Raw genomic sequence first — 24,495 nt, forward strand, 5'->3', positions numbered from 1 at the left:
AGCATGTTAACATTACAACATAACAAGTTACACTGTTTATTGATTTAGAACACAAAAAAACTTAAAATCATATAACCTAATGAGGCAGTTTAAAAAACGCATTGAAAACCAGGGGCTGTGTTTTTTATTATTTACACTTTCCACAGGGGAGTATTAAGTGCTATATATTTGATGCACAAGCTAGAAAACAGCCAGAGAAACACTGTGTACCTTTTAATACACAATGGTCATAATTGTTGTTATCTTAAGAAATTATGAATAAAATTTTACAGGAGTAAATATGGAGTAATATGATTAAGCTTCACAAATTAGAAAGTGCCTCGAAGATAATAGCTAAAGCATTGCAAATCCCAATTTACACCATCAGGTAAAATTACTATGAACAACAGAAATACTACAAATCTGCCAAGAAGAGAATGTGTGTTAATATTATAAAAGGCAAGGAGGAGAGTTTGAGTGACCAAAGTCTCTCCAACGATTGGAATTGCAGAAAATAGCTGAGTCTTGGGGTTGGAAAGCCTTTTAAAAAAACAGACAGCACTTACATCTTCATAAGATGTTTTTGATTTCATAAACTGATGGGTTTCAAGAAAAAAAATGCTCTCAGCTGGAAAAAAAAACATATTAATTTGCTCGACATTACTGCTGCCTCAAAGCGGACTAGATTCTATTCTTAGCTAAACCTAAAAAACAAGCTTTTTGGCAGCAAATACTCAAGTATGGTAAACACAGGAGTAAAAATATACCATGTGTACAATGAAATATATCTTTTATGTTTTGGGCCTATATTTCTGCAAGAGGATCTTGTTCAGGTCTAAGGCATCATGAATTCAATTAAATGCCAACAGATACAAAATGGAAAACTGACTCTCAATGCAAGAAATTTTATAATGGGCCAAGACTGGGTTTTAGAACAGCACAATGATCAAAAAATTTCAGCTGGAATCTGAAGGGTCTAGAGTGATTCTGGATGAAGGCATAGTCTCTTACCACATGTCCAAATTTATCGGGCATTATAGTTGACACAGAGCTGTTATTTTGACAAAAAGATAATGCAAAAGTATTGAATGCAAGTGTACCATTAATCATGGCCAACATATATTAAGGAAAAAAAACATTTATTTCATAATGAGTTTTAAATTATTTTCTTCAAATGAAAGGTTAGTTTTATTGTGTATATTTTTTTCATTTGTAATATTTTTAAAATTAAAGATCAAATGGATAAACAATTATTTTTACAGCCTTTTTTTCATGTTTACAAAGGGAACCAACACCTCTGACCACAACTGTATATGATGTGCTAACTTGGACCAAATAAAAGTAGCACAGTAATCTCCATATACACACAAAACAACTAGATGCAGACTAGATGCAGAGTGACTTTATTTCGTGGAAGTGAGGAAACACAATAGTGTAGAGGTGATTTCAGAGGATTTAAAGTCTTCATTCTTCATCAAACCCTTTCTGTGAGAACAAAAATGTTGATCCATTAGTTACTAGGAAAGGTATTACAAAAAAAATACATAGTTCTCTTTTAATAAACCAAATATGACTTAATGTGTAATTAAAATATCATCAATATGTCTGTCTGACGTATTGGCTATTAAAAGAGTGGGGTATGTCCTATGCAAACTGACATCAAGTAACTTTATTATGAATAATTTTTTATGAATATTTTAATTAATGAAAAAGTTATTGTGTCTACTGTACCTTTGGCCCCACATCACGACTTTTCGCACGTAGTTTGTTCACTTGAGATTCAGCAATATCAGCCCTTTCCTCTGCTTCATCTAACTCATGCTGCAGCTTACGGAATTTGCCAAGGTGAATGTTTGCCTGTTCTTCCTATTACAGGTGGAAAACATGACACATCAATCGTCTATATACTTTAGGCGATACCATCCACACAGACTGAATTTCAACATCACTTACAGCTTCCTCTGCCGCTCTTTTGTAAGCCTTGACTTTTAGTTGCAGCTTGTCGACCAAATCCTGAAGACGGGCTATGTTTTTACGGTCCTCTTCAGTCTAGGTTCATACAAGTAAGGATTCATTTGGTGTTATTCTGATCCTTATTAGGCTTAAACACTTGCTTGTGTAGTCTAAATCATCTAATCCCACCTGGTATGTCAGTTCCTTAATGCGGCGTTCATATTTACGGATCCCCTTAACAGACTCGCTGCTTTTCTTCTGTTCAGATTCAACTTCACATTCCAGCTCTCTTACCTACAAGTGATCCAGTAGAAGTGCATTAGACATTGTTATATTTATGTTGTCCTAAATGAGCAAGAACGGACTGTCGACTCACCCTAGCCTCCAGTTTCTGGACTTGTTTCTTGCCTCCCTTCATAGCAATTTGTTCTGCTTCATCCAGGCGATGCTGCAGGTCCTTGATGGTCTGCTCCATGTTTTTCTTCATACGCTCCAGGTGAGCACTTGTGTCCTGCTCCTTCTTCAGCTCCTCAGCCATCATGGCAGCATCAGTTATAGCCTTCTTGGCTTTTTCTTCAGCGTTCCTGCATTCTTGCACTGCCTCTTCCACCTCACTCTGAAGCTGGGATGTGTCAGTCTCCAGCTTCTTCTTTTGGTTTATGAGACTGGTGTTCTGTTTGTGAAATTGTGTTTGTGTTACAGGGACATTTTATAACCTTACAACAAATATCTAGACTTATAACAAATAAAAGACTCTTCGTGATTTACCTGAGAATGCAAAAGCTGTACTCTCTCAGTGACATCCAGCAGTTCTTGCTCAGAAAGTTTGCGTCCACGCTCTGTTTGTTCCAAAACAGCCCTAAGCTCCTCCAGTTCAGCCTGAAGCAATGTATTACGTCTTTCTACAATGGCAGTGTTCTCCTTCAGATCATCATTGGCCCGAAGAGAGTCATCCAGCTGAAGTTGGGAGTCCTACAGAATTTTTCATGAAGGTAAGTGGTGGGTTATATAGACACACAAAGTTAATTATGAAATAGTAACACATTTGATTTACCTTTAGATGGGCCTGAACAGACTTGAGTTGTTTCTGAGCCTCGGCTGCCTGTCTGTTAGCCTGGCTCAGCTGGATCTCCATTTCATTTAGATCTCCTTCCATCTTCTTCTTTATCCTGAGAGCTTCATTCCTGCTACGAGTTTCAGACTCCAGAGCACTTTGCAAGGTGTCTATGGTCCTCTGTAGGTTTCTCTTAGATTGCTCCATTTCTTCATCTTTCTCAGTCAGCTTGCGCTCAATGTCAGTCTTTATCTGGTTAAATTCTAGCTGGGCCCTAAGGATTTTACCCTCCTCGTGCTCCAGAGATCCCTGTGGTAAACAGAATAAGCTTACTCATGTCATCATTGCACTTTTTCATCCAAATTGTTTGTGGCCACACTCCTACCTCAGCCTCTTCCAGAGCAGCTTGTATCTCGGCCTTTTCTTGCTCCAGCTGCTTACGAACCTTCTCCAACTCATGGATTGTCTTTCCACCCTCACCAAGCTGTTCAGTCAGGTCAGAGATCTCCTCTATAAGAAGAAATAACATTAATGTTATTTATCATCATCAAACATGTAATTAATGATAACATTTTATTTCAATAGTCGATTTTACATATGTATTTTTGCATGTCAACTAGTAGTCTTAGAGTAATAGTAGACTGTCTTCTCACATTTTATTTTGTTGGGTCCACAACATACATACTATGAGAAACTTTGCAAGGATATGTCAACTTATTCTAATAACCCTAAACCTACCATAACAGTCTAAAGAGTTAATAGACATGTATTTTAAAATGAATGAAAATGAGTTAACATGTAGTTACAAAGTTCCTTATAGTTAGTAGAATGTCTAAAGTGGACTATCAGAATAAAGTGCGACCATAATTTTGTGCAATAATGCAAAACAGCAATGAAGAAACCTTGTAGAATCTTGTTTTCTCTCTTCATAGTCTCCAGGTGATCCAGAGATTCTTCATAGGAGTTCTTCAGCTTGAACAGTTCTGTGCTCAAAGATCTGGCTTCCTTCTGAGAACTCTCCAGTTCACATTGAGACTCCTCATACTTCTGCTTCCATTCAGATAAAACCTACAAAGAAAAAATTGTTGAATTACATTTCTAGGATTAATGTTTATTTAATAAGTCAAAAATGCATCCATTTGTTTTGTTTCGTAATTTTGGTAATTTTACTATTAGTCATATTAAAGTAGGCTTAAACCTAAATCTGTTCCGAATTTTTTATTTCTTTATATGGATAAATACATACAATTATTAGTCTTGTGTAAATATTGTCTTTTTCTGGTTTAAATACTACCTTGTCAAAGTTTCTTTGTTTCTTGTCTAAAGCTGCAGCAGCAGTGTTGGCTCTCTCCACATCCACCATCAAATCTTCAATTTCATTCTGAAGTCTATGTTTAGTTTTTTCAAGGGAAGAGCATTTAGCATTCACTGCCTCCACAGCCTCCTCAGCCTCCTGCAAACGCTGAGCCAGTTTCTTCCTGCATAGAAGTAATTAAAATAACAAACTGTTGCAAAGTAGAACTTGAAGTTGACGGTTATATGGTAGAACAGATAAAACATGCTGAGCCTTCACTTCTTTGTATAAATCAACACAGGACACAGAAGTAGGATGGGGCAGTTAATGCTGGGGTTTTTTTGAGGTGGTCCCAATATCCACATTCATGCCCATGGAGATATAATTGTTTAATATCTTACTTGGCTTCCTCCAGTTCTTCCGTTCTCTGGATGGCATCAGTTTCATACTTGGTTCTCCACTGAGCCACCTCAGTGTTAGCTTTAGACATGCTTCTCTGAAGCTCTGCTTTGGCCTCCTGCTCCTCCTCATACTGCTCTCTGAGCAGATCTGTGTCATGACGGGCTGATTGCAGTGCGTGTGCAAGAGCATTCTTCGCCTGGAAAAGATTTGTTTGGTTACTTTGTTACATAAGATTACAAATGACAAGTAGTACAAATACAAGTGTATTACCTTAATTTCCTCATCTAACTGCCTTTTTAGGTCTTCCAGTTGTTGACTAAAGGAGTTTTTGCCCCTTGTGAGCTGAGAGATTAATGATTCCTTTTCTTCTAACTGTCTTGCATATTCATCTAATGTATTGAACAGAATGGGCAAAATGTTATCATACAGTTGTCACTATTTTATAGTTATGACAAAATTGTTGATTTACCATTTTCTGCCTGAAGTTTTGCCTTATGGGTTGTAAAGTCATTGAGGGTCCTTTGATTTTCCTCACACTTGTTTCGGAACTCATTCATTTGATCTTCCAGAGTTCGATTAACTTTCTCCATGTTGGTCTATTTTTTAAAAATGCATTAGTATGGATATAAGACAGAGCTTTTTTAAATAATGAAGAAAAACCTTGTGTTTTCACCTTAGACTTGACAATGTGCTCCATGCTGGAGACCACATCATCCAACTCAAGTCTGAGTTCACTTTTTTCCTTTTCCAGTTTTTGCTTAACTCTCTGCAGATTGTCTATCTGCTCTCCAAGTTCTGCCACACTGTCAGCTTGTTTCTTCCTCAGTGTGGCGGCAGTGGCCTCGTGGTGCAGAGTGGCCTCTTCAAGGTCTCTGCGAAGTTTCTGAAACTCTGCCTCTCGTTTCTTGTTCATCTCAATCTGAGCAGCTGTAGCTCCTCCAGCCTCCTCCAGTCTCTCACTGATCTCCTCCAGCTCTCTGGCTAAATCTGCTCTTTGTTTTTCCACCTTGGCTCTGGCAGCTCTTTCTGCCTCAAGCTCTTCTTCTAGCTCCTCAACTCGAGCCTTGCACAAAACAAAAGTTGAGTTTTTTCATTCTAAAATGCACAGTTCATAAGAAGAGATCATTAAGTTTGGTCATTTAAAATACCTGCAATTCCTTGAGTTTCTTTTGCAGTTGTATAATTATGTTTTGCTCATCGTCAATTTTACTGTTGAGCTGACTGATTTCAAAGTCTTTTCTGAAAATGAAATGATGGTCTTTTTATCATTAGCATATTTAAACATCTGAAACAACAGTAATCTGCTAATAAAGTAGTTGGTCTAACTTCTTCAGTCGTTCTTCAAGCTGCTGTTTGTCATTCTCCAGGTCCATTATGCTCTCCTGGGTTAACTTCAAGTCTCCTTCAAGTTTCCTTTTGGCTCTTTCTAGATCCATTCTGATTTTCTTTTCTTGCTCTAGAGATCCTTCAAGCTAACCAGTTTAACAAAAAAGATTTAAAAAATTGCTGCAACAAATATGCTCCAACAACAACCAAATTTACTTAATAATAATAATTTCTCACATCATCCACTTGCTGCTCTAGCTTTGCTTTGGCCTTGGTGAGGGTGTTGACTTTGTCCTCCTCACTTTGCAGGTCATCGAGTGTCTGCTGATGAGCTTCCTGCAAGGCCTTTTTCTCTTTTGTTAATTTAGCAATGATATCATCTAAAGCTGCCATTTCCTCTGTCAGGTTCTTCACCTGTGTATATAAAGCTAATATTAGTTAAGTGTTTAATGAGAAATTAACATTCCTTTTCACAGTTAATAAACCTTGTTCTCAGTAGCATGTTTTTCTTTCTCCACTTTAGCCAGAGTCAGCTCCAGATCATCAATATCTTTCTTCAGCTCAGAGCACTCATCCTCCAGCTTTCTCTTCTTAGCTGTCAGCTCTGCGTTCATCTCTTCCTCATCCTCAAGTCGTTCTGTGAGCTCTTTGGCTTTTGCCTCAAGCTGGATCTTGTTTTTGATCAGACCTTCACACCTCTCTTCAGCATCACAGAGATTATCTTGTTCCTGTTTGCATTGAAAAGATTAATGCAAAAAGGTACATATTACAGTTTATTCACATCTCTTATTAATGAAGTCTTACAAACATACCGCCTGCACTTGAAGTTGGAGGTCATTCTTTTCTTGAAGAAGAGTAACCATTTTTTCTTCAAGTTCTTTCCTACGAGCCTCAGACTTTGCATAGGCTTCCTTAAGCTTCAAGAACTCCTCTTTCATATTGGCCATTTCCTTTTCTGCTTCAGCAGATCTCAGTAATGGTTTAATTTTAAAGAAGAGTTTCATCCACGGCCAATTCTTGACACTCATGAATGCACGTACATTCCACTGAATCACAAGCAAGGCATCCCTTTTTTGATTTGTGGAGAATGCATAAAAATATAATGAAATGTCTTTTAAAATAGAACAGCAAATATAACACACATTGCTAGACTAAGTTTCAAGCATGAGATAATTGTTACCTGCGTTCTACCATCTTTTGGTATTCAACCCTCGAAAGAAGGCCTCTAGACCTAGCTTGAATTCCAGTGATTATTTTTGATAGACGCTCATCTCTCATCTCCTCCAGTTGGCCTAAAAGACCAGCCTTAAAAAATACCTGAAATAATAATGGACGTTAAGTTCACTAACTTACTAAGTTTTTTTTTTTTCTCAGCATTTTGCACATTCCCAGTCTTCCAAGACGTACCTTAGTGTGTCCAAACCTGTACTGCTGGTGGTCTATATCAAGAGAACTTAGCAGTTTCTCTGCTCCTTTCTTGCTGTCTATGAACTGTCCCTCAGGGATAGCTGCAGGGTTTAAGATCCGATATCTGCAGAATCACAGAAAGAAGTATTTAAGAAACAACTACCAATTTTTGCTGCAACTTCTAGTCATTTGTTTTAGTGGTACCTCTGTTTGAAGTCTCCATACAGGATTCTGTTGGGGAATCCTTTTCTGCAAATCCTGATGCCCTCCAGTACACCATTACAGCGCAGTTGATGCATGACCAAAGGGTTCTCCATCGCCCCAGGAGTTTTTGTCTCATTGGGGATGATGCACCGTACAAAATGAGGATGAGTTGATCTCAGGTTGGTCATTAATTTGTTGAGATTCTCCTGTAAGGATAGACTTTTTAGCACATTTGTCTAGGACAGACCAAATAGTTTTTAGAGATTTTAGGTATTGGCAGGCTTTAACATACCCTGTGAAGTGCAGACACTGTCTGAAAAGATGATCCTTTCTTCTTCTTTTCTTTTTTCCCATCAGCCATGGCTGGACAAAATATAAAAGTCTTGAGTTTTAGGAGTTATTTATAAAGGTGACGAGTTAATTTTTTTCATGACCTTACATCACTTTAAATTGAAAGTGTAATTTTTTGCACACCTGACTCTGCACTTGCATAGTTGGCAAATAGATAAGACAACAACTTCAGTGAGGATTTCTGGTACAATCCAACCACAGTCTCATTGAGGGGGTCCTTATTCTTCACTAGCCAGTTGTTGATGTTGTAGTCCACTATCCCAGCGTAGTGAGCCAGGGCAAAGTGAGCCTCTGGCTTCCCTTTCACTATCCTGGGTTTCTGGAAGTTGCTTGATTTCCCAAGGTGGTTGTCATAAAGCTTTGCTTTAAATGTTGCATCACTGGCTTTGGGAAACATGCACTCCTCTTCAAGGATGGACATGATGCCCATAGGCTGAAAGAATCAGGAATGGAGAAAAGAAGTCAAAGAAATGCATATATTTAATATAATAAATAATTTAATTGTAATACTTATTTTAAAACTTTTGCTGACTCACTTTCTCAATGAGATCAATGCAGGCCTGCAAATCCATACCGAAGTCAATGAACACCCATTCAATCCCTTCTTTCTTATACTCTTCTTGTTCCAGCACAAACATGTGGTGGTTGAAAAACTGTTGCAGTTTCTCATTGGTAAAGTTGATACAGAGTTGCTCAAAAGTGTTGAACTGTAATCAGTTTGTACAAGCATCAGTTTTATATATGAATAAAATAGATACTTGAAATGCTGAGGTCTAATTTATTGTGTGTTAAGCTAAGCATTCAGTTCTCACTTCAAAGATCTCAAAGCCAGCAATGTCCAGCACTCCAATGAAGTATTGGCGAGGCTGCTTTGTCTCCAGAGACTGATTGATTCTGACCACCATCCACAGGAACATTTTCTCATATACCGCTTTTGATAAGGCACCAACAGCATAGTTCACCTGAAACAATCAATTAATAAAAGTTTGGTTTGATTGCTTTTTCATTCTCCAGTTGTTGTCAGCTTGATTATGACTACTTACCTGCTGGACATTTTGTCCCTTGGTTACCCACTCGTTTCCAACTTTGACCCTTGGATGACATAGACCCTTGATGAGGTCAGCAGAATTCAGACCCATTAGATATGCTGATTTGTCAGCATCTGAAAATCAAGATTTCTTAAATAAAACATCACTTAAATACAGCTGTTCCCAAAGGTAATGCCATTTGAAAGGTAGCTTTCATTTCTTACCTTCAGTCCCATCAGCTTCTGCTTGTTCCTCTCGCTGCTTCTGCTTGAACTTCATGTTACCATAGTGCATAATGGCTCCAGTCAGCTTGTACACAGAGTTCTTTTCCTCTTGTGTGAAGCCCAATATATCGAAGGCACTCTGTGAAAGTAGAAACCATATTATTATTTGACTGCCTTAAAGCATGACATGGCTTATTACGTGGTCAAAGATCTTTATGGTTTGTAACCAGCTACTCACATCGGTTGCCATTAACTCCTCAGCATCATCAATGGAAGCAACCGTAGTCTCTCCCTGAGAGATGAATGAGTAGTCATAGGGGTTTGCTGTCACTAGTAACATCTCTGTTTATACAGGTTTAATAGAAGAGAGAGTTAAAGATTACAAATATATATATATATATATATATATATATATATATATATATATATATATATATATATATAAGTATTTGAGATTGCTTAATTTGCTCACCAAGGATCTCAGGTTTTTGTTGGATAAGATTTGATAGAATATATGATAGTCTCTTTCAGCCTTTAACTGAAAGATCACACGGGACTTCTCCAGGAGATCTTTACAGATAGAAAGAACACTGTTTTATGCAGTAGTACACTTTAACCTATTGTTTTCATTTTCACTTAATAAATGATTATTTATGATTGTTTGTGAGAAAAAACATACATGTTTCAATGTCAGCAGATGCCAGTTTCCCCTTGTATCAAAGTGAATTCGAATAAATTTTCCCTAATAAGAAAGGTAGAAGAGCCATTTTAGTCATCTTATATTATGTTTTTATATATATTATATATATATTATATTATATGAAATTGACTATGCTCAGCAATGTTGATTTACTACATATTCACTTACAAATCTTGAGGAGTTGTCATTTCTGATGGTCTTAGCATTACCAAATGCCTCCAAGGCAGGGTTAGCCTGGATGATTTGATCCTCCAGGGTCCCCTAGATGAGGAAATCAAATCACAAAAGAAGGTGTGAACATTTTTAAAACAGGTTGCATTAAAAGCAAATTTATATTTGTGCCTTCATTAGCATGGAACCTTGTTCTGAGCAGATGCGTCCTTCTTCCCCCCACTTGCTGCAATGCTGGCAAAGTACTGAATGACTCTTTTAGTGTTCACAGTCTTCCCAGCTCCGGACTCTCCACTAAATAAATAAAAACAGTATAGTTGTGAGAAATGGATGACATGACAAAAATGTACAAATCTCTGTGACCTGAATGGATCTTTTCTAAATTTGCAAGGTGTAGAGGTAAATTTTAAAAAAATCTGCAATTTGCAACTTAGTAAAGTAACATTTTTAGATACTACAAGCGTTGTATGGAAAAGAAACACCTAGACTTTCTACAAGATGTCTTTGTAGAAGTAGTAGCCACATAGCTTTCAATGCCAAGTAGGTGAGTATTACACAATTTTTATTTTGGTGCAAACTATCTCTTTAATGCATTTACAAAGGATTACTATGTCTATGTAAATTCAAAAGTAGTTATAATGTTTTGCATGTGGTATGTTTTGTACTTACGTGATAAGAATAGACTGGTTTTCTCTGTCTGTAGAGAATAACAGAAATATTCATTATTTTTGTATTTTATCTTTTTTGTTTGGTTTGGTTATTTTTGTGAGTATCACCTGCCAACATGTACTGGTAGGCATTATCAGAGATGGAATAGATGTGTGGAGGAGCTTCACTCCTCTTCTTCCCTCTGTAGGCTATAACCACCTCCTGATTGTACACTGGCAGCCACTTGTAAGGGTTGACCGTGACACAGAACAACCCGGAGTAGGTCTGTAGAACAGAAACGTTAGTAGAGTTTTCAGCTAAAGTTAAAGGTTTGGTTTCAAGCAAGCTGAGATTCCTGTATACTCACATAGATCATCCATGCTGCATAGCGCTCTTTGAGATTATACAGCACAGCTGGCTCGTGGAGAAAGGTCAGCATTGCCATGTCTTCGATTTTATCAAATTTGGGGGGATTCTGTTGCAGAACATCACTCTCTTTGACAGTGATAGTCTGAACAATTAAAGAAAAAAGTTTAAAGTCTTTCAGCTCAACAGACCAAGAAAATTGCAGGAATGTGAAATTGTCAATGACAAATTAAGCAGAATGAAAATGTATATTTTTAAAACACAAATATGTACAAAAAAATATTTTTTTAGGTTTCAGTTGTTTTCAATAACATGAGATAATGATAAAAAAAAGAATTATTTAAAAAAATGAATCAATAATAATAATATATAGAAAGTATGTATGTGTTAGTGTTGCTTACTTATTTAATTTATCAGAAGGTATAACTAACAACAAGGTTTGTGCAAAAAAAAACTGGTTTAGATGATTATTTATCAAACTGTACAATGTTGTTATCGAACTGTATATTGTAAATCTCTTCATTGCATTGTTTATTATGTAGCCTATTTAAAGAATTAGAGAATTGAAGACTCCTTAAAAATGTACCCTTATAACATGGTTTTAAATGTATGCATATTACATATTGTATATCTATGTAAAAGGAGTTCATATCAGTAATTATCTCAAATAATAATCTAAATTGTATAGTGGCTTATCAAACACTCAGATGAACTTTGGTGCTGACTTTTTTGGTGTTCATAACAGATCGAAAACTCTGTTGTTTTTGCACTGACCTTCCCTCCTTGTGTCTCCACAGTGACTTTGTCACCCTCTCGACTTGTGATGCTGGCTTTAATAAACTCCTCGACTGGATCCGGAACAAAGCATTCCTTCTTTAAGTCAAAGAGTTTAGTCTGCGCCTCTAGGCGCTCCCTTTCAGACTTCCGCAGGTAAGGGGCTGCGGGCCCAAAAACTGCCATTTCAGCATCACCCATAGTTAACCTTCAGCTGTAAAATACAAGAACTTGTAAGAATGCAGTTTAAGTCAATTTCAGTCTTACCCAGCGCTTGCATCGCTAACATGAATTACCGATTAGGTTATTGGCAGATAGCAGATGCTAATGGAGGCTCCAGGTGTTTCTGATTCCACCTAAAATACAGAGCAAAATATACCCATGAACTACATTTAATGATAAATATAGCATAGAAATGTTGCAGCAATAGCAAAATAGCTATGGAAAAAAAAACATACACAAAAAAAAACCCTCTGGGACCAACGGACAGGATGCTGAGATTCAGCACAACAGCAGAGATGGGATTTATAACCTCGATTGCCCTAACCCTATAAGGCCAAGGACAGCTGACCTGTGAGCCCCCCTCCTGGCGTAAGCACATCAAACACACTGAAACAAGCCAATCTTTAGGTGCCCTGGCACTTAGAGGTGCACCATTGTGAGGTTTCGGGCTGATGGCCAGGAATGCTGAATATCTTTCATGTGAGTCACAGGAATAATTATTCTCTGTCTCTGATTCTTTGGCCCTTCACCTATCACTCACTCATTTATTTATCTAGGCCCCTCTCTTATCTGTAGTTTTGTTATGGTCCAGACCGGGACACTGTGTTTCGGAGGTGTGGGGGCCTGGCCTTTCCTCAGGTTCAGTATCCACTATGCTGATACTGTGGTTAAATCAAGCCAAGTGCTTTAGTCTTTTAGTTTTTGTCCCTCCTTTCGTGTGCCCCACCCTGTCAGCTGAACAGGCCCAGCATCAGCTTTAGACTGCTGCACTCTGGAGAACTCACGCTCACATGGACACATCCAAGCACGTAGCACAGTGGCCAAGGTCACATTTACTGCTCTATTTACAGTGCAATACAACTAAAGCCATAATATGCCAAATTACTTTACATTTATGGTAGGACACAGCAGGACTGTGCACAATTCAGAATCTGATAACTAAGTTCCTTTCATCATATGAGATTAAATTTAAAGTGAATTGAACATACAGGAAGTTAAATTAAAGAAGAAGGGGAGTAAATGATGACAGAATAGTCATAACCCTACTGACCTTTTAATAAATGACCAAATTTATTTTACATTTTCATATACATATGAAATCATGAATACACTACGGTTCAAAAGTTTGAGCTCAGTACATTTTTAAGGAATTAAAACTTTCATTTAGGAAGGATACAATAAATTGATAAATTACAGTGAAGACATTTAATAAGTTAGAAAATATTTCTATTTCAAAAGTTATCGAACATAAGAACTGTTAACACTGATAATAATTGGGGTGGGTTCTAAATGTGCACAGCTTTTTGTTTTATATTACTGTTATAAAAGAAGAAAAAAAAAGAAACATTGATAATAATAAATTTTTGAGCACCAAATTAGCATATTAGAATGATTTCTAAAGAATTGTGGGCTGTGGTTGCTTAAAATTCAGTTTTGTCATCACAAGAATTAACTATATTTTATACTAATTAAAATTTGTTACAATGAAAAATTTAAATCCAAGGGTTTTATTGATATTTTTGTATCACAATATTACTGTTTTACTGTATTTTGATCAAATGAATGCCCTAGTGAGCAAAAGAAGGTAAAACAAAATTAGAAAAGTCCAGTATCCTAAATGTCAATACCATTGTGTTTTGCATTGTTTTGTTTGATACTGGAAAGTATGTGAATTTTGAAATAGAAAGGCCTCATTGGAAGCCATTGTTATAGTGTCCAAGGATATGGTGGCAGACAGGGGTGCTGATGGTTCTTGTAGCAGAGATTATCAGAAGACATCACTAATGCAGCAGATTCCCAGCCATCTCAGTATAGACACCTTTAACACCTTTTTGATGTTCCTGTCACTCCAGAGCAGAGTTAATTACATTCAATAGGCTAAGCTTAGCAATATGTGGGATGAATCTTCTGATTATAAGATACACAAAAAAATGCTTGCATTTTAAATACAACACAGGGCTGGGTAAAATATGGACAATGATTGGGTTGTTTTGACTTCAGCGGTTGGGTTACTACCCAGAAGGTTGTTTTACTACCCAGGTTGGTTGAAAAACATTGGTTTGTCCATATTTTACCTAGCACTGGGTTGTATTTAACCCAGCATTTTTTATAGTGTAATATATTTTAATATTCATTTTAAAGGTCAATCAATAAGATTAAAGCATTAAAGAAGGCATTTTAAATTTATAATGCTTTTTTTATAATTAAATATAAATGTTATTGTTACTTATTATTTTATATACAACATCTATAACTTTAAATATTATAAATGTTCTAGTATATCTAGAAATGAACACTAACCAAGATATTAAATATAATACATCTCTATAAATTAACAAATCATTTGAACACTTATAAATACTGTAAAAGTACTGACCATTAGTAACATTTTTAAATTAGAACATAAGCACTATTTTATTGACTAATGTGTACAACTTTTTAAGTTTTACCAAACCAAAATAAAGATGCCTACCTATGTTTTCTTAAAAGGAGGCACAACATGTAAGCACATCCATCATTCCGGTTTCAACAAGAGACAGCTGTGATAAAAGTAGTTATTGAAAGGTTTCTGACAGCATTAGGCAGGGGATAACTAGGTGCTAGATGTAACATACATTTGGAGTATTGTGCATTCCTCATTCCTGAGAGGTCTCACAGTCACACCATTCCTCGAACAGCACATAGACACAATAGACTACTAATATATGGCCGCCGAACGCTCCTAATGTTTATTTCCAAAGAAAAAGTAACAGGATAACAGGTTGTCATAACAGTGTCGACCCCCCATTTAATAAACAGGATGTCTGAGAGCACAAAGAGCAGCTCTTGAATAGCGTGAATGTTTCTTATTAGCGTGTTGCCTGAACTCTTAATAAAGATCTAAATAAACGACAGATCTAGCAGTTCTTTTAATGAAAAGTGGCATCTGAGGTCAAGATCTTTTTGCATTGAGGTATGCTACATGTATACTATTTTAAATATATACTAATATAAGTGACCCTAGCGCATCACCACATTTATTTAGCTTTGATTCATTGTCAATACTATTTTTAAAGAACCAAATTAAACGACATCTCTTTAATTGTGTGCTTTCAACTCGAACGTTTAGTATTTGTGACAATGCTTTTAAATGCCTCGTGACTGACTGTATGATGCTGGGCATGACGCATATCGTTGCGTCTCTGTGATCTCTGTACTGAATGGATTTAGCAGTTATTTCAGCCCAGTTGCGGGACGAAGCACACCCAGTCGGGGCAGCTGCCCTGGATGTCAATCAAAGCTTTAGCAGAGGCTTAATGATAAGTGCCAGGGATGACTCTGCTCTTCAGTCAAGAGAACAGAAAGCACATTTTATCTGGGTATCATAAGAAGGTTAGATGTAGTTATGAAGCAAAATGGCCTCCAATCATCCTGTTAATGATTTGAGCCTTGAGATTTGCGACGTAAGTAGCGATCAGCGGTGGAGTATTTATAATAAAAACAGGTCAGTTATAGTAGACCTATTATTGTAATAACGCAAATGGTGCTTGCATTGATTATTAAAAGTTCATAGGCTAAGAATATGATACAAAGGCAAAAAAGGTCAAATTCACTTTTGGTCATGAACGAGCAATAGAGTGTGTGATGGGTTGTTTCATATTATAGAACTACGGGATGTTTTAAAAGGTACTATTGTGTGGCTATTTAAAAACATAAAGACAGCTGATAAACCACAGACATGCTGTTCATTCTATGAGAATGACACTGTGACTCCAGCCGTTCCCAAGAGCCCATTTTAAGAGTCAGTGAACGCCTGGGACGTATTCCTATCAGTGTCATTATTTGTACATGGCATTTCCAGCCTTCTTACACACACACACACACACACACACACACACACACACACAGTTCTAGCTCAGTATAACCTTTTGGTTTCTATATTTAGTAACCTGTGCTTCATCCTGTGCAAATATCTGCTAACATATTTACTAATTTGTCAGATCTCGCAGATGAAGAATTTGTGTACACGTCGATTACACTGTCTTTGAGAGAAAAAAAAAAAAAACAGTCTGCCTTTATACAGCGCAATTTAAAATTGAACTTGTTCCCCTTGAATCCTCAACTCAAGAACCAGGGGGCGTCGTTGGATAAGATACGAAGGAGTAGCTCATTGGTTGAAGAGAGTTCCTTTTAAACCCCTTTAAAGCGCCCTCTGCTGGTAAGCAGTTGAACACAACGAGCACAAACTATACCTTGTGCTAGGTACTGTAGCAATGACTCCGTGAGGTATATATATTATAAAAAACGCATATATATGCATATACGCATATATATTAAATAATGATGTTAATTTGATCGTTATTTTGAAGATTTCAATGTTTTGTGCTCACTGTATTATTAAAAAGGTCAGATTTCTTCCTAAACATGTTCATTATTGTATACATTGCATACATTTACTTCATAATAGCGTTAGCTTTCAATAACAGGAGCTACAGATTCAGTCATTCAGTCAATTTTAATTTTTAACAGGAATGGGAAAAAAAGCTGAAAGTGACAGAAATACATGTTCAGCTGATGAAACATCTTTAGTAAAGACATTCAATGGGCAGAATCTCAGTAAAACAGTAGTGAGTTGTTACAATTACATACGATGTTGGACCTCATACAGTATATTTCATAGTGAGGACTGCAAGCAGGGATGTCCAAATTCAACTTCTGGAGTAGTTCCAATCCCAAATAAACACATTTGCACCATCTAATCAAGGTATTAAGCATACTAGAAACCTGTGTGTTGAAGCAAGCTGGAGCTAAACACTGGAGGATGTTGTCTCCCCAGGACCAAGTTTGGACACCCCCGGCCTACAGTCTGGGCCAGGGGTGTCCACTTCTGATCCTGGGGGGCCGGGATCCTGCAAAATTTAACTCGACCACCAATTAAACATACTTGAACAACCAGAGCATACCAGAACATTCATACTAGAAACGTCCAGTTATGTGTGTTGGAGCTAAATTCTGTCTGTAGGGCAGTAACCCTTAAGGCCCAAGTTTGGACATTCCTGGTCTACGCTTTTCAGTTTCATACAAAAGTTCACATCTTAAAAATTTTAGAACAAGATCAACAGGACAGGGATATACATCACATTACATGCTCATATAACACAAAGACGCTATATTTAGCCTATCTTAATACGGAGCTAATTAAAGACAGCAAGAAGAGAAAGCAGACTGGTGTTTATAAGAGACAGAAAAAATAATGTAGCTGGTGTAGACCATCGAGGGACTCGGTGATTGACAGAGACAGGCAACACCAACAGCTGAGTCTAAGAATGGAGAAAGCAGCAGAGAGGAATGAAGATACAGCACAAAGGTTAGAGCTAAATATGGCTGAATTGAAAAGCACCCCAGTAACTGTCCACAGTGTTTAGTGACGTTTATACAGCAGCTTTCTGCTCATCCACTGAAGAGAGACCCAAAATGTGTCACTATCTAGAGGTTTAAGTGTTAATGAAATTCTTATTAGCTGTTCATTCATGCTGTAGCATTCATGTACTTGTTATTTTTGTCCATTTTTTTGACCAGTGCATCAACAATAATACAGTTGCTGTGTTTTCTCACACAACTGTCTAATTGCAACATGACACCCGCCAACACCAACATACAGAAGGGGACAACATTTCTGAGGGGGTGGGGAGCGTGTAGGCCATGTGAAAGGTGCAAGAGACCCTCTCTTAGAGCAGTTGTGCTGCTAGAGAAATGAAAGAGACCCACGGATACAAAGAACATGGAAATCAGAAATGAACAGGAATTTCTTTCTTTTGCATGCGAGGAGTAAACGGAAGTTGTTGGCTGCGAGAGCATAAGGGGGAGTGCAGATCCCGGAAAGATACGGATCAGAGAGCTAGGCCGTGAAAATCTCTTGAAGGACACAGAGTGTAAGAAAAGGAAACTACTACTAGCACCCGGCATTTTTATACCTGGATTAAATGCAAAAATATATGTGACTGTAATTATAGAAGCATATCTACAACATACATTTCCAGAACAGTGATACCAGTGAACGAGAACTCCCTTTTTCAAACAGTTAACTGAAAAATATACTTGCAATAGTCATTGGACAAGCTTACATGAATTGTGAATTTTTTTAACATTTACATCAGGGGGATTTTAACACATCAACACACTGCAGCAGCAGTCACAGAGGAAGTTTTGTCGGATTCTGAAAGAGACTGGATTTTAACAACAACTAATTTTCTGTAATTTTCTGGTATGGTTAAGGAAGCGATACAAATGTTTCTAAACTCTATTCTTGTGGTCATTACTGACCTGGCAGCTGGATTTCTTGGCAACGCATCATTTCGACGTCATTTTCATTTACTGCTGTCTTCATTACTTTTGTTTGGGCCCCTGCTCAGCCTATGGGTTTCCCATTATAGTGTCTTTGCAAAGAGGACTCATTTTCTCTATAGGTAAGACACAAAAAAAAATTATCTGTGCTTTTGAATATTGTAATACCACACCAGTGCTACTGTTTTGCAGGTAATCACAACACAGTGAGTGTGACAGTCCTTTATACAATACAATACAGTCTGAGAAGTTGATATTCAATCTTTTACTTTTTAGACACAATAGTGCCAGTTCTTTTGTCTAATTTTGCTCCACCAAAAGCAAAATAATTTTTTTTTTAAAAAGTCAAAGCAGAATTAAACCTTCATATCACTTTACACACAATACAGATTTAGTGAAGATGACACTATTTTTGATTTAAAAAAGGCTGTAAGGAATATGTGTACAGTGCATTAAGTGAATTGTACTTTTGTTTAACAAATTCTTTTAGTAGACAAAACATACATAAACCAATTTTGAAGGCTGTCGATACAATGATGGCTGAAAATTTGAAAAGAGTATTATGTCTGAATTTACAGGCTGCATGTGATTATATTTGAGTACCCCAAAAAAGTGATCGACACCGATAGTATGAATAGATGTACCATTGTCTTGTTTCAACTGTCATGTGATCTAAAGGTCATCTGCCTTGAAATCATGAAATTATAGTGTCCACTGGTTGTGCACTTCAAAATCTCAACAAAAGCAGTCAACCGGATACCTTTCAGTTACTGTTTAATGAATTCTGGAAAATTGGACATACTACTCTTTTCACATACCGGTTTTCTCCTCTGTAAGCAAGGAAAATATGCATATTTAGATGTAGCCACAGCAACTAAGTGCAAAAAATAGAGAGCATACATTTTTGCTGGTATTAATACAGTAATATATCATTCACTATTCATTTTTAGGGTGTTCCTGCGCTCAGGTTGGGGCTGGACCTGCATCTTCGTTGGCTCTTTTGTCTTCCTCCTGTCTTTCTCAGTTCGTCGCTCACTTACACTTTCCCTACGACACCTTTCTCGGCTAGTTGTGGCAGGTGGGCTGTGGCTGGGTTTCCGCAAACTGCTTTGTCTGTTGGAAAATGCCACCGGGAGCTGCTACGAGCCCCTCAGCTCCGCTCTTGAGTTGGCTTCAGGGACCAATGGAGATCAGCCTTTACTGCTTTTACGAGAAGGTGAAACAAAGGATGCCTGCGTCCGCTCTGGCATGTTGTGGCGTGGCTATGAAGTTTCTGAAGATGCCCTCCTACTGTGTTTGTGCTGCCTGCTTCTAGCCGAGGAGACTGCAGTTTTTGGGCCCTACCTGAACCTGGGTGGACCCTCTGGAGCCCCGCTGCGCATTCTCTTCCTGTTCTGCGTCCTGCTGTTGAGTCTCTGGGTGTTCCTACTGCTCTGCCTGCTGGCTTACTTCCCACAGTTTCCTACTCAGCTTTTGGGAGGTGCTCTGGGTTGTTTGAGCTGGAGAGCGTTGTATCAGGGCTGGTACCGACTTGGACCTAGTTGGTACTGCCCCGGGAGGCCAGGGGTGGGACTTTTGTCTACACAGAGCAAACAGGAAGAAACATCTGAGACACTGTGTGAAAGTAATGCTAATGAGATCAACTAGACAAGGCTTGAGCAGTTCGCTTGGTAGAATTTGGACTAACTATAGATAATGGTGCTGTATACAAGTGAAAACCTGAACAAATCTCTACCAAATTTGACATTATCAAAATCGCTGGTCTTTATGTTTTAATGCGTGTTTAATAAATCCTCGACCCAAACCGAAACAGGCCGAGGTACTTCACCTAAAAATTTCCTTCAAACCTGTATGACTTTACGATGTTCACTGCCGTTTCCAGACTCTCTAAATGTTTTTTTGTGTTTCACAGAATGCTATGCAGGTTCAGGAGAAAATGTGATTTACTAAATAGTGACAGATTTCTATTTTACGGTGAACTGTATGTTTATTTCAATGTATCTCAGGTGCAAGTTAAAATATACTTCCCATTAGTTTGAACATTAATACACAACTGGTTTCTTGAAACCAGGATTACAGAACAAATGAAGACGCAAATGAGACATCATATTGGTTTATTAGATTCTTCCTTGACAATCTCAATTGTTTTTTTATTACAAAAATATTCACAGAATTTCTGGAAAGCTTGGCCTTAAATAAGAAACTTGTGATTCATTTATACCCAGATGCATATGTAAATTGAAGAAAGAGAAAATTAATTTTGGGTCCATGTGGTATAAACTTTTATGCGGTTATCAACATCTCTAAACATGAACTATCTTTCAAACAAAGCTTTCACAACTGAAAAAAAAAACATCAGTGGCCTCACACCAGACAAAAAAAAAAAAAAAAAAAAAAAAAAAAAAAAAGGTGGATATAAGAGACGCTTATTTGGACCACACAAGATTTGTACCCACAAAAAAAAGCATGCTTCAAATTTCTAATGAAAAAGTTTAATAAGGCAAGAGTAGGAATAGCTCCTTGTTAAAAATGACAATAGTACTGAAAAAGATTCTTTCCATCCATCTTTAAAAAAATCTGTACAACAAAATCATAACTACTTAAAGAAAACGGGTGATGGACAAACGGGAAGAAAACTTCTTGCCTGCTCGAATGAAGCTCCAAATAAAAAGCTGAAAAAGAGAAAAACATTCTCTGAAAAACTCGCTCTGAGCATTATAAAAAGGCATGTTCCTTCACAAAGTATGATATTCCCGGACGATGGTTGGTTCAGACAGTCAAGAACCGTTTATCATAGGAATTTCAGATGTGACACTGTCCAATGGCTGCCAGAGGCAATCCATGAGTGAATCGTAGAGCTCCTCGCTGCGCTCCATGTATTGCTTATTTAATGCCTCCACATCCACCTGAGGGTTTGGGTCTGAGATAAAAAAAATAATTAAAAAAAGTAAATAAAAATGTTTGATTTTTCTCTAATCAATCATTTAGTCAATTAAACGGCCAAGTAAAATGTTACCTTCAGCGGGGTCCTCCTCAACATCCTCTGTGCCATCATGTGACTGTTGAAACAATGCAAAAAAAAAATAGCAAAACTTAAATTTGTAATTTAAAAAATTCTATTAAACTTAATGCATCACTACTAAAGATACCTCTGCGGATCCCTGCATGTCAGGGGGCAAGGGGGGCACTCCCATGGGTGGGGGCGGTCCCATCATCCCATGTGGAACTGGAGGGGGGGTGGCATATGGGTTGTAGCCATAGTTATAACCGCTGTACTGATCGTAACCCCATTGTGAATAGTAATTGTTGTACGGCTGCTGATAGTACTGCTGTTGATAGTTGGTGTTGTAGCTGTTATTCTGGTTGTGGTAACTGCTTGGTTTATTGCTAAAATGAAAAAAAGAAATAATATGGTGAAATGTCATGTGGACATGGGAGGTTAAAGTTTAAATATCAATAAGTCGCGGTCAAATAAAATGTACCCTTTATTGACGGCAATGCTTATCCTGATGGGTTTTCCTCCCAGGCCTGATGCGTTCTGAAACTCCTCAAGGGCTTTCTTCTGTTCATTCTCGTCGCTAAACTTCACAAAGCCATAACCCCTGTGCAAAAAAAAAAAAAAATAGATCATCAGCACCTGCTCCCACATGCCTTATGTGCCTCATCATGCAGTATATGCATATTTCAATATGTATTCAGAAAGAAATAATTAATTTGATGGTAGAACTGAAACTTCTCTTTTACTTTTAACATGAAGTAGCATCACTTCAATTGTGAGTTGCTCTTGCTTACCCTATATGGGGAAAACAATAGTTTTAGCAGATTTGTAACAACGGCAAATCACATCCATGTATTGTCTGGCCCTTTTTAGGAGAGGGAGGGTAAAGAATAAGGACTGAAAATAAGCTTTAAAAAAAAATAAATAAATAAAAGATAGAAGACCTCTTCTACTTCAACTACCTCATCTTTGGTCAACATCAGTAGGTCAAACTGTCAGAGAAAGCCAAGTAAGGTTATGCAGCACAGAATCGACAGCTGAAAAATGTCATACCTGGAGTTCCCGTAGGGATCAGTGACAACTTTGGCGCCTTTGCACGACGAAAATTTTTTCAGAAAGAACTGATGAAGCTGGTAGTCATCCACTTCTGATGTGAGATCTCCAACAAAGACTGAAAACTCAGGGCTGAGGAAGAAAGTAAACTACGTAAAGCAAAAGAACTTGGCAGTTTGTAAAATGTAATATTTACCTACAAATGGTTTTCTGTACATGGCGTGCTTACCCAGGCTCTGGCCTTTTCCCATATGTTGCATAATTTAGCTTGAACTTCCTGGGCTGAAATGTAAACAAAACAACCATTGAGCAAATCACATGATACTTTGCCTGTAGCATGGAGACAATTCGCTGACAAATACGGTTATATTATTTGAGTAAGGAAGCTCTTATTTTCACATACCTCCACCAATCAGTACTGGCTTTATCCCATTCGTCAGCTAGTTCCTAACAGAGTTTATTCACCAGCTTCAAACAAAGTCATTTTAAAAACAGCCTCAACCACCTTCCTTAGGGAAGAAATTGAGCTCTGTAACTCGCCCATCACTAGTAATATATGGAGTAATAATTCAAATGTTTCATATCAGGTGGGGGCCATGCTGGTAATGCCTTCCTATAATAATCTAAATATATGAATGTATTGAAATCATATTAAGATGCCAAAACTACACAGTCTACTGGGTGATAGTCTGGCATCTTACCGGATTTGATCCTGGAACCAGCTTCCCATTGAGCCTCTGCACACAACGGTCAACACTGGCCTCATCTGCCAGCTCCACAAAACAGTATCCAGCCGAGCCTCTGAGGAAACACACAAGATAATAATAAATGCTTATTGTGAACAAATATCTGGCTCACCTCAAAGGCAAACAATTTGATAACAAGTCTTACTACATTGGTAATATAATAATATGCACGTATTCAGTGAGACTCAGTATTACAAACAAAGGGTTAAAAAGTTGCTAGATTGACATGTATATGTATGTTGTGTGTACATACACATACATACACACACACACACACACACACACACACACACACACATATATATATATATATACATATGAGAATTGGTGGTTTCAACAAAAACCTTTTAAAGGTCTGTAAGTTATCATTTAAAAAAGTTCTAAAAGAAAAAAAAAATTCAAACATGCCCTGCTTAGTATGCTTTTTCACTTCAGGAACCCAACTGCTGCTCTTTATTTAGAAACGTAATCTTACCCGGTAACTCGATGTGTAATTATTTTGACACCGTAGGCAGTCTCTCCCATAGTGCTGAAAGCTTGCTTTATGAAGTTTTCATCCATGTATGGGTCTAACTGTAAAACAAATAATGTTAATGATTTCCATAAAGAAGCGGAGATCGAGAAAGTGCTGCGTCACGTGTCCGTTTACAGCGCGGGCGTCGGTGACATAGACAAGTTGTTTTACCGTTCAGTTTAGCGTATTAAACATCGTTGTACAATTAATTAATCAACTCGAAATCATAAACCGGACATGTAGTTTGCAATATTGTTTACACTACGACATTAAAACTGTGAGAGGCCTGCTTAGAGTAAACATGAGGAAATACAAACCACGCATTTATTACCGCCATATTCACAAATGCGCTAAAACATTATTTTAAATCGGTGTACATTAAGAATTTCTCTAGTTTGGTGAATGTTTGAGTGGCCTGTTGGCCATGCTTGCGTAACATCGTGCTAAACCACATGCTGCTGCTTTCTACTCTACAAACTCACCGAGTTATCGACGAGAAGTAAACAAAAACAGCATACTTACATCACCCATCCATAAACTTGTCATTCTGTTAAACATCTTGGCGGTTGAAACTGCTGCACCTCAGATGTTTGCGAAACGAAACGACAGTTGTCTGCTGAATTCGAGTGGTAGTTCGTGAAGCTAGCAGAACGATACGTTTACTGAGCGCACACAGGCTTCCGCTTCCGGTAGCGCAGAGATCAGATCCAGTGAGCGCGACAGTTCACTCCTCTGATAGTCTGTCTGTTAGGTCTAC

The 24,495-nt window shown here is 37.6% G+C and overlaps 2 protein-coding genes and 1 pseudogene across 3 annotated transcripts; 1 reads left to right on the forward strand and 2 right to left on the reverse strand.

The window, feature by feature from the left end:
- Window positions 1-1,366: 1,366 nt before the first annotated feature.
- Window positions 1,367-12,492, reverse strand: LOC122358179 (annotated as a pseudogene).
- Window positions 12,493-16,189: 3,697 nt separating this feature from the next.
- On the forward strand, window positions 16,190-20,791 carry fitm1l (fat storage inducing transmembrane protein 1, like). Its single transcript, XM_043219425.1, has 2 exons — window positions 16,190-18,549; window positions 19,378-20,791. The coding sequence occupies exons 1-2, from the start codon at window positions 18,350-18,352 to the stop codon at window positions 20,072-20,074; spliced, it is 897 nt and encodes a 298-aa protein (XP_043075360.1). The 5' UTR covers window positions 16,190-18,349; the 3' UTR covers window positions 20,075-20,791.
- trnau1apb (tRNA selenocysteine 1 associated protein 1b) lies at window positions 20,525-24,418 on the reverse strand. 2 transcript variants are annotated; one of them, XM_043219403.1, is made up of 9 exons: window positions 24,261-24,418; window positions 23,700-23,797; window positions 23,180-23,279; window positions 22,708-22,760; window positions 22,479-22,610; window positions 21,910-22,029; window positions 21,577-21,814; window positions 21,444-21,486; window positions 20,525-21,347 (listed from the first exon to the last, which is right to left on the reverse strand). In XM_043219403.1, the coding sequence occupies exons 1-9, from the start codon at window positions 24,294-24,296 to the stop codon at window positions 21,205-21,207; spliced, it is 963 nt and encodes a 320-aa protein (XP_043075338.1). In that variant the 5' UTR covers window positions 24,297-24,418; the 3' UTR covers window positions 20,525-21,204. The 2 variants fall into 2 exon arrangements, with proteins under 2 accessions (XP_043075338.1, XP_043075347.1); XM_043219412.1 differs by lacking the exons at window positions 23,700-23,797; window positions 24,261-24,418 and having other exon boundaries at window positions 22,708-22,925.
- Between the last annotated feature and the right edge of the window lie 77 nt (window positions 24,419-24,495).

This window comes from Puntigrus tetrazona, chromosome 2, assembly GCF_018831695.1.
Source record: "Puntigrus tetrazona isolate hp1 chromosome 2, ASM1883169v1, whole genome shotgun sequence".
In the NCBI taxonomy this organism is placed as follows: Eukaryota; Metazoa; Chordata; class Actinopteri; order Cypriniformes; family Cyprinidae; genus Puntigrus; species Puntigrus tetrazona.

Bases quoted from the DNA above. Each gene is read 5' to 3' on its own strand.
- fitm1l (XM_043219425.1), top strand. From the start codon at position 18,350: ATGGTTAAGGAAGCGATACAAATGTTTCTAAACTCTATTCTTGTGGTC. The intron at 18,550-19,377 runs GTAAGACACAAA...ATTCATTTTTAG, and splicing joins AGGACTCATTTTCTCTATAG to GGTGTTCCTGCGCTCAGGTT.
- trnau1apb (XM_043219403.1), bottom strand. From the start codon at position 24,296: ATGTTTAACAGAATGACAAGTTTATGGATGGGTGAT. The intron at 22,611-22,707 runs GTAAGCACGCCA...TTTCTTCCTCAG, and splicing joins GGGAAAAGGCCAGAGCCTGG to CCCTGAGTTTTCAGTCTTTG. The intron at 21,348-21,443 runs GTAACATTTTAC...TTTTTATCTCAG, and splicing joins TGAGGAGGACCCCGCTGAAG to ACCCAAACCCTCAGGTGGAT.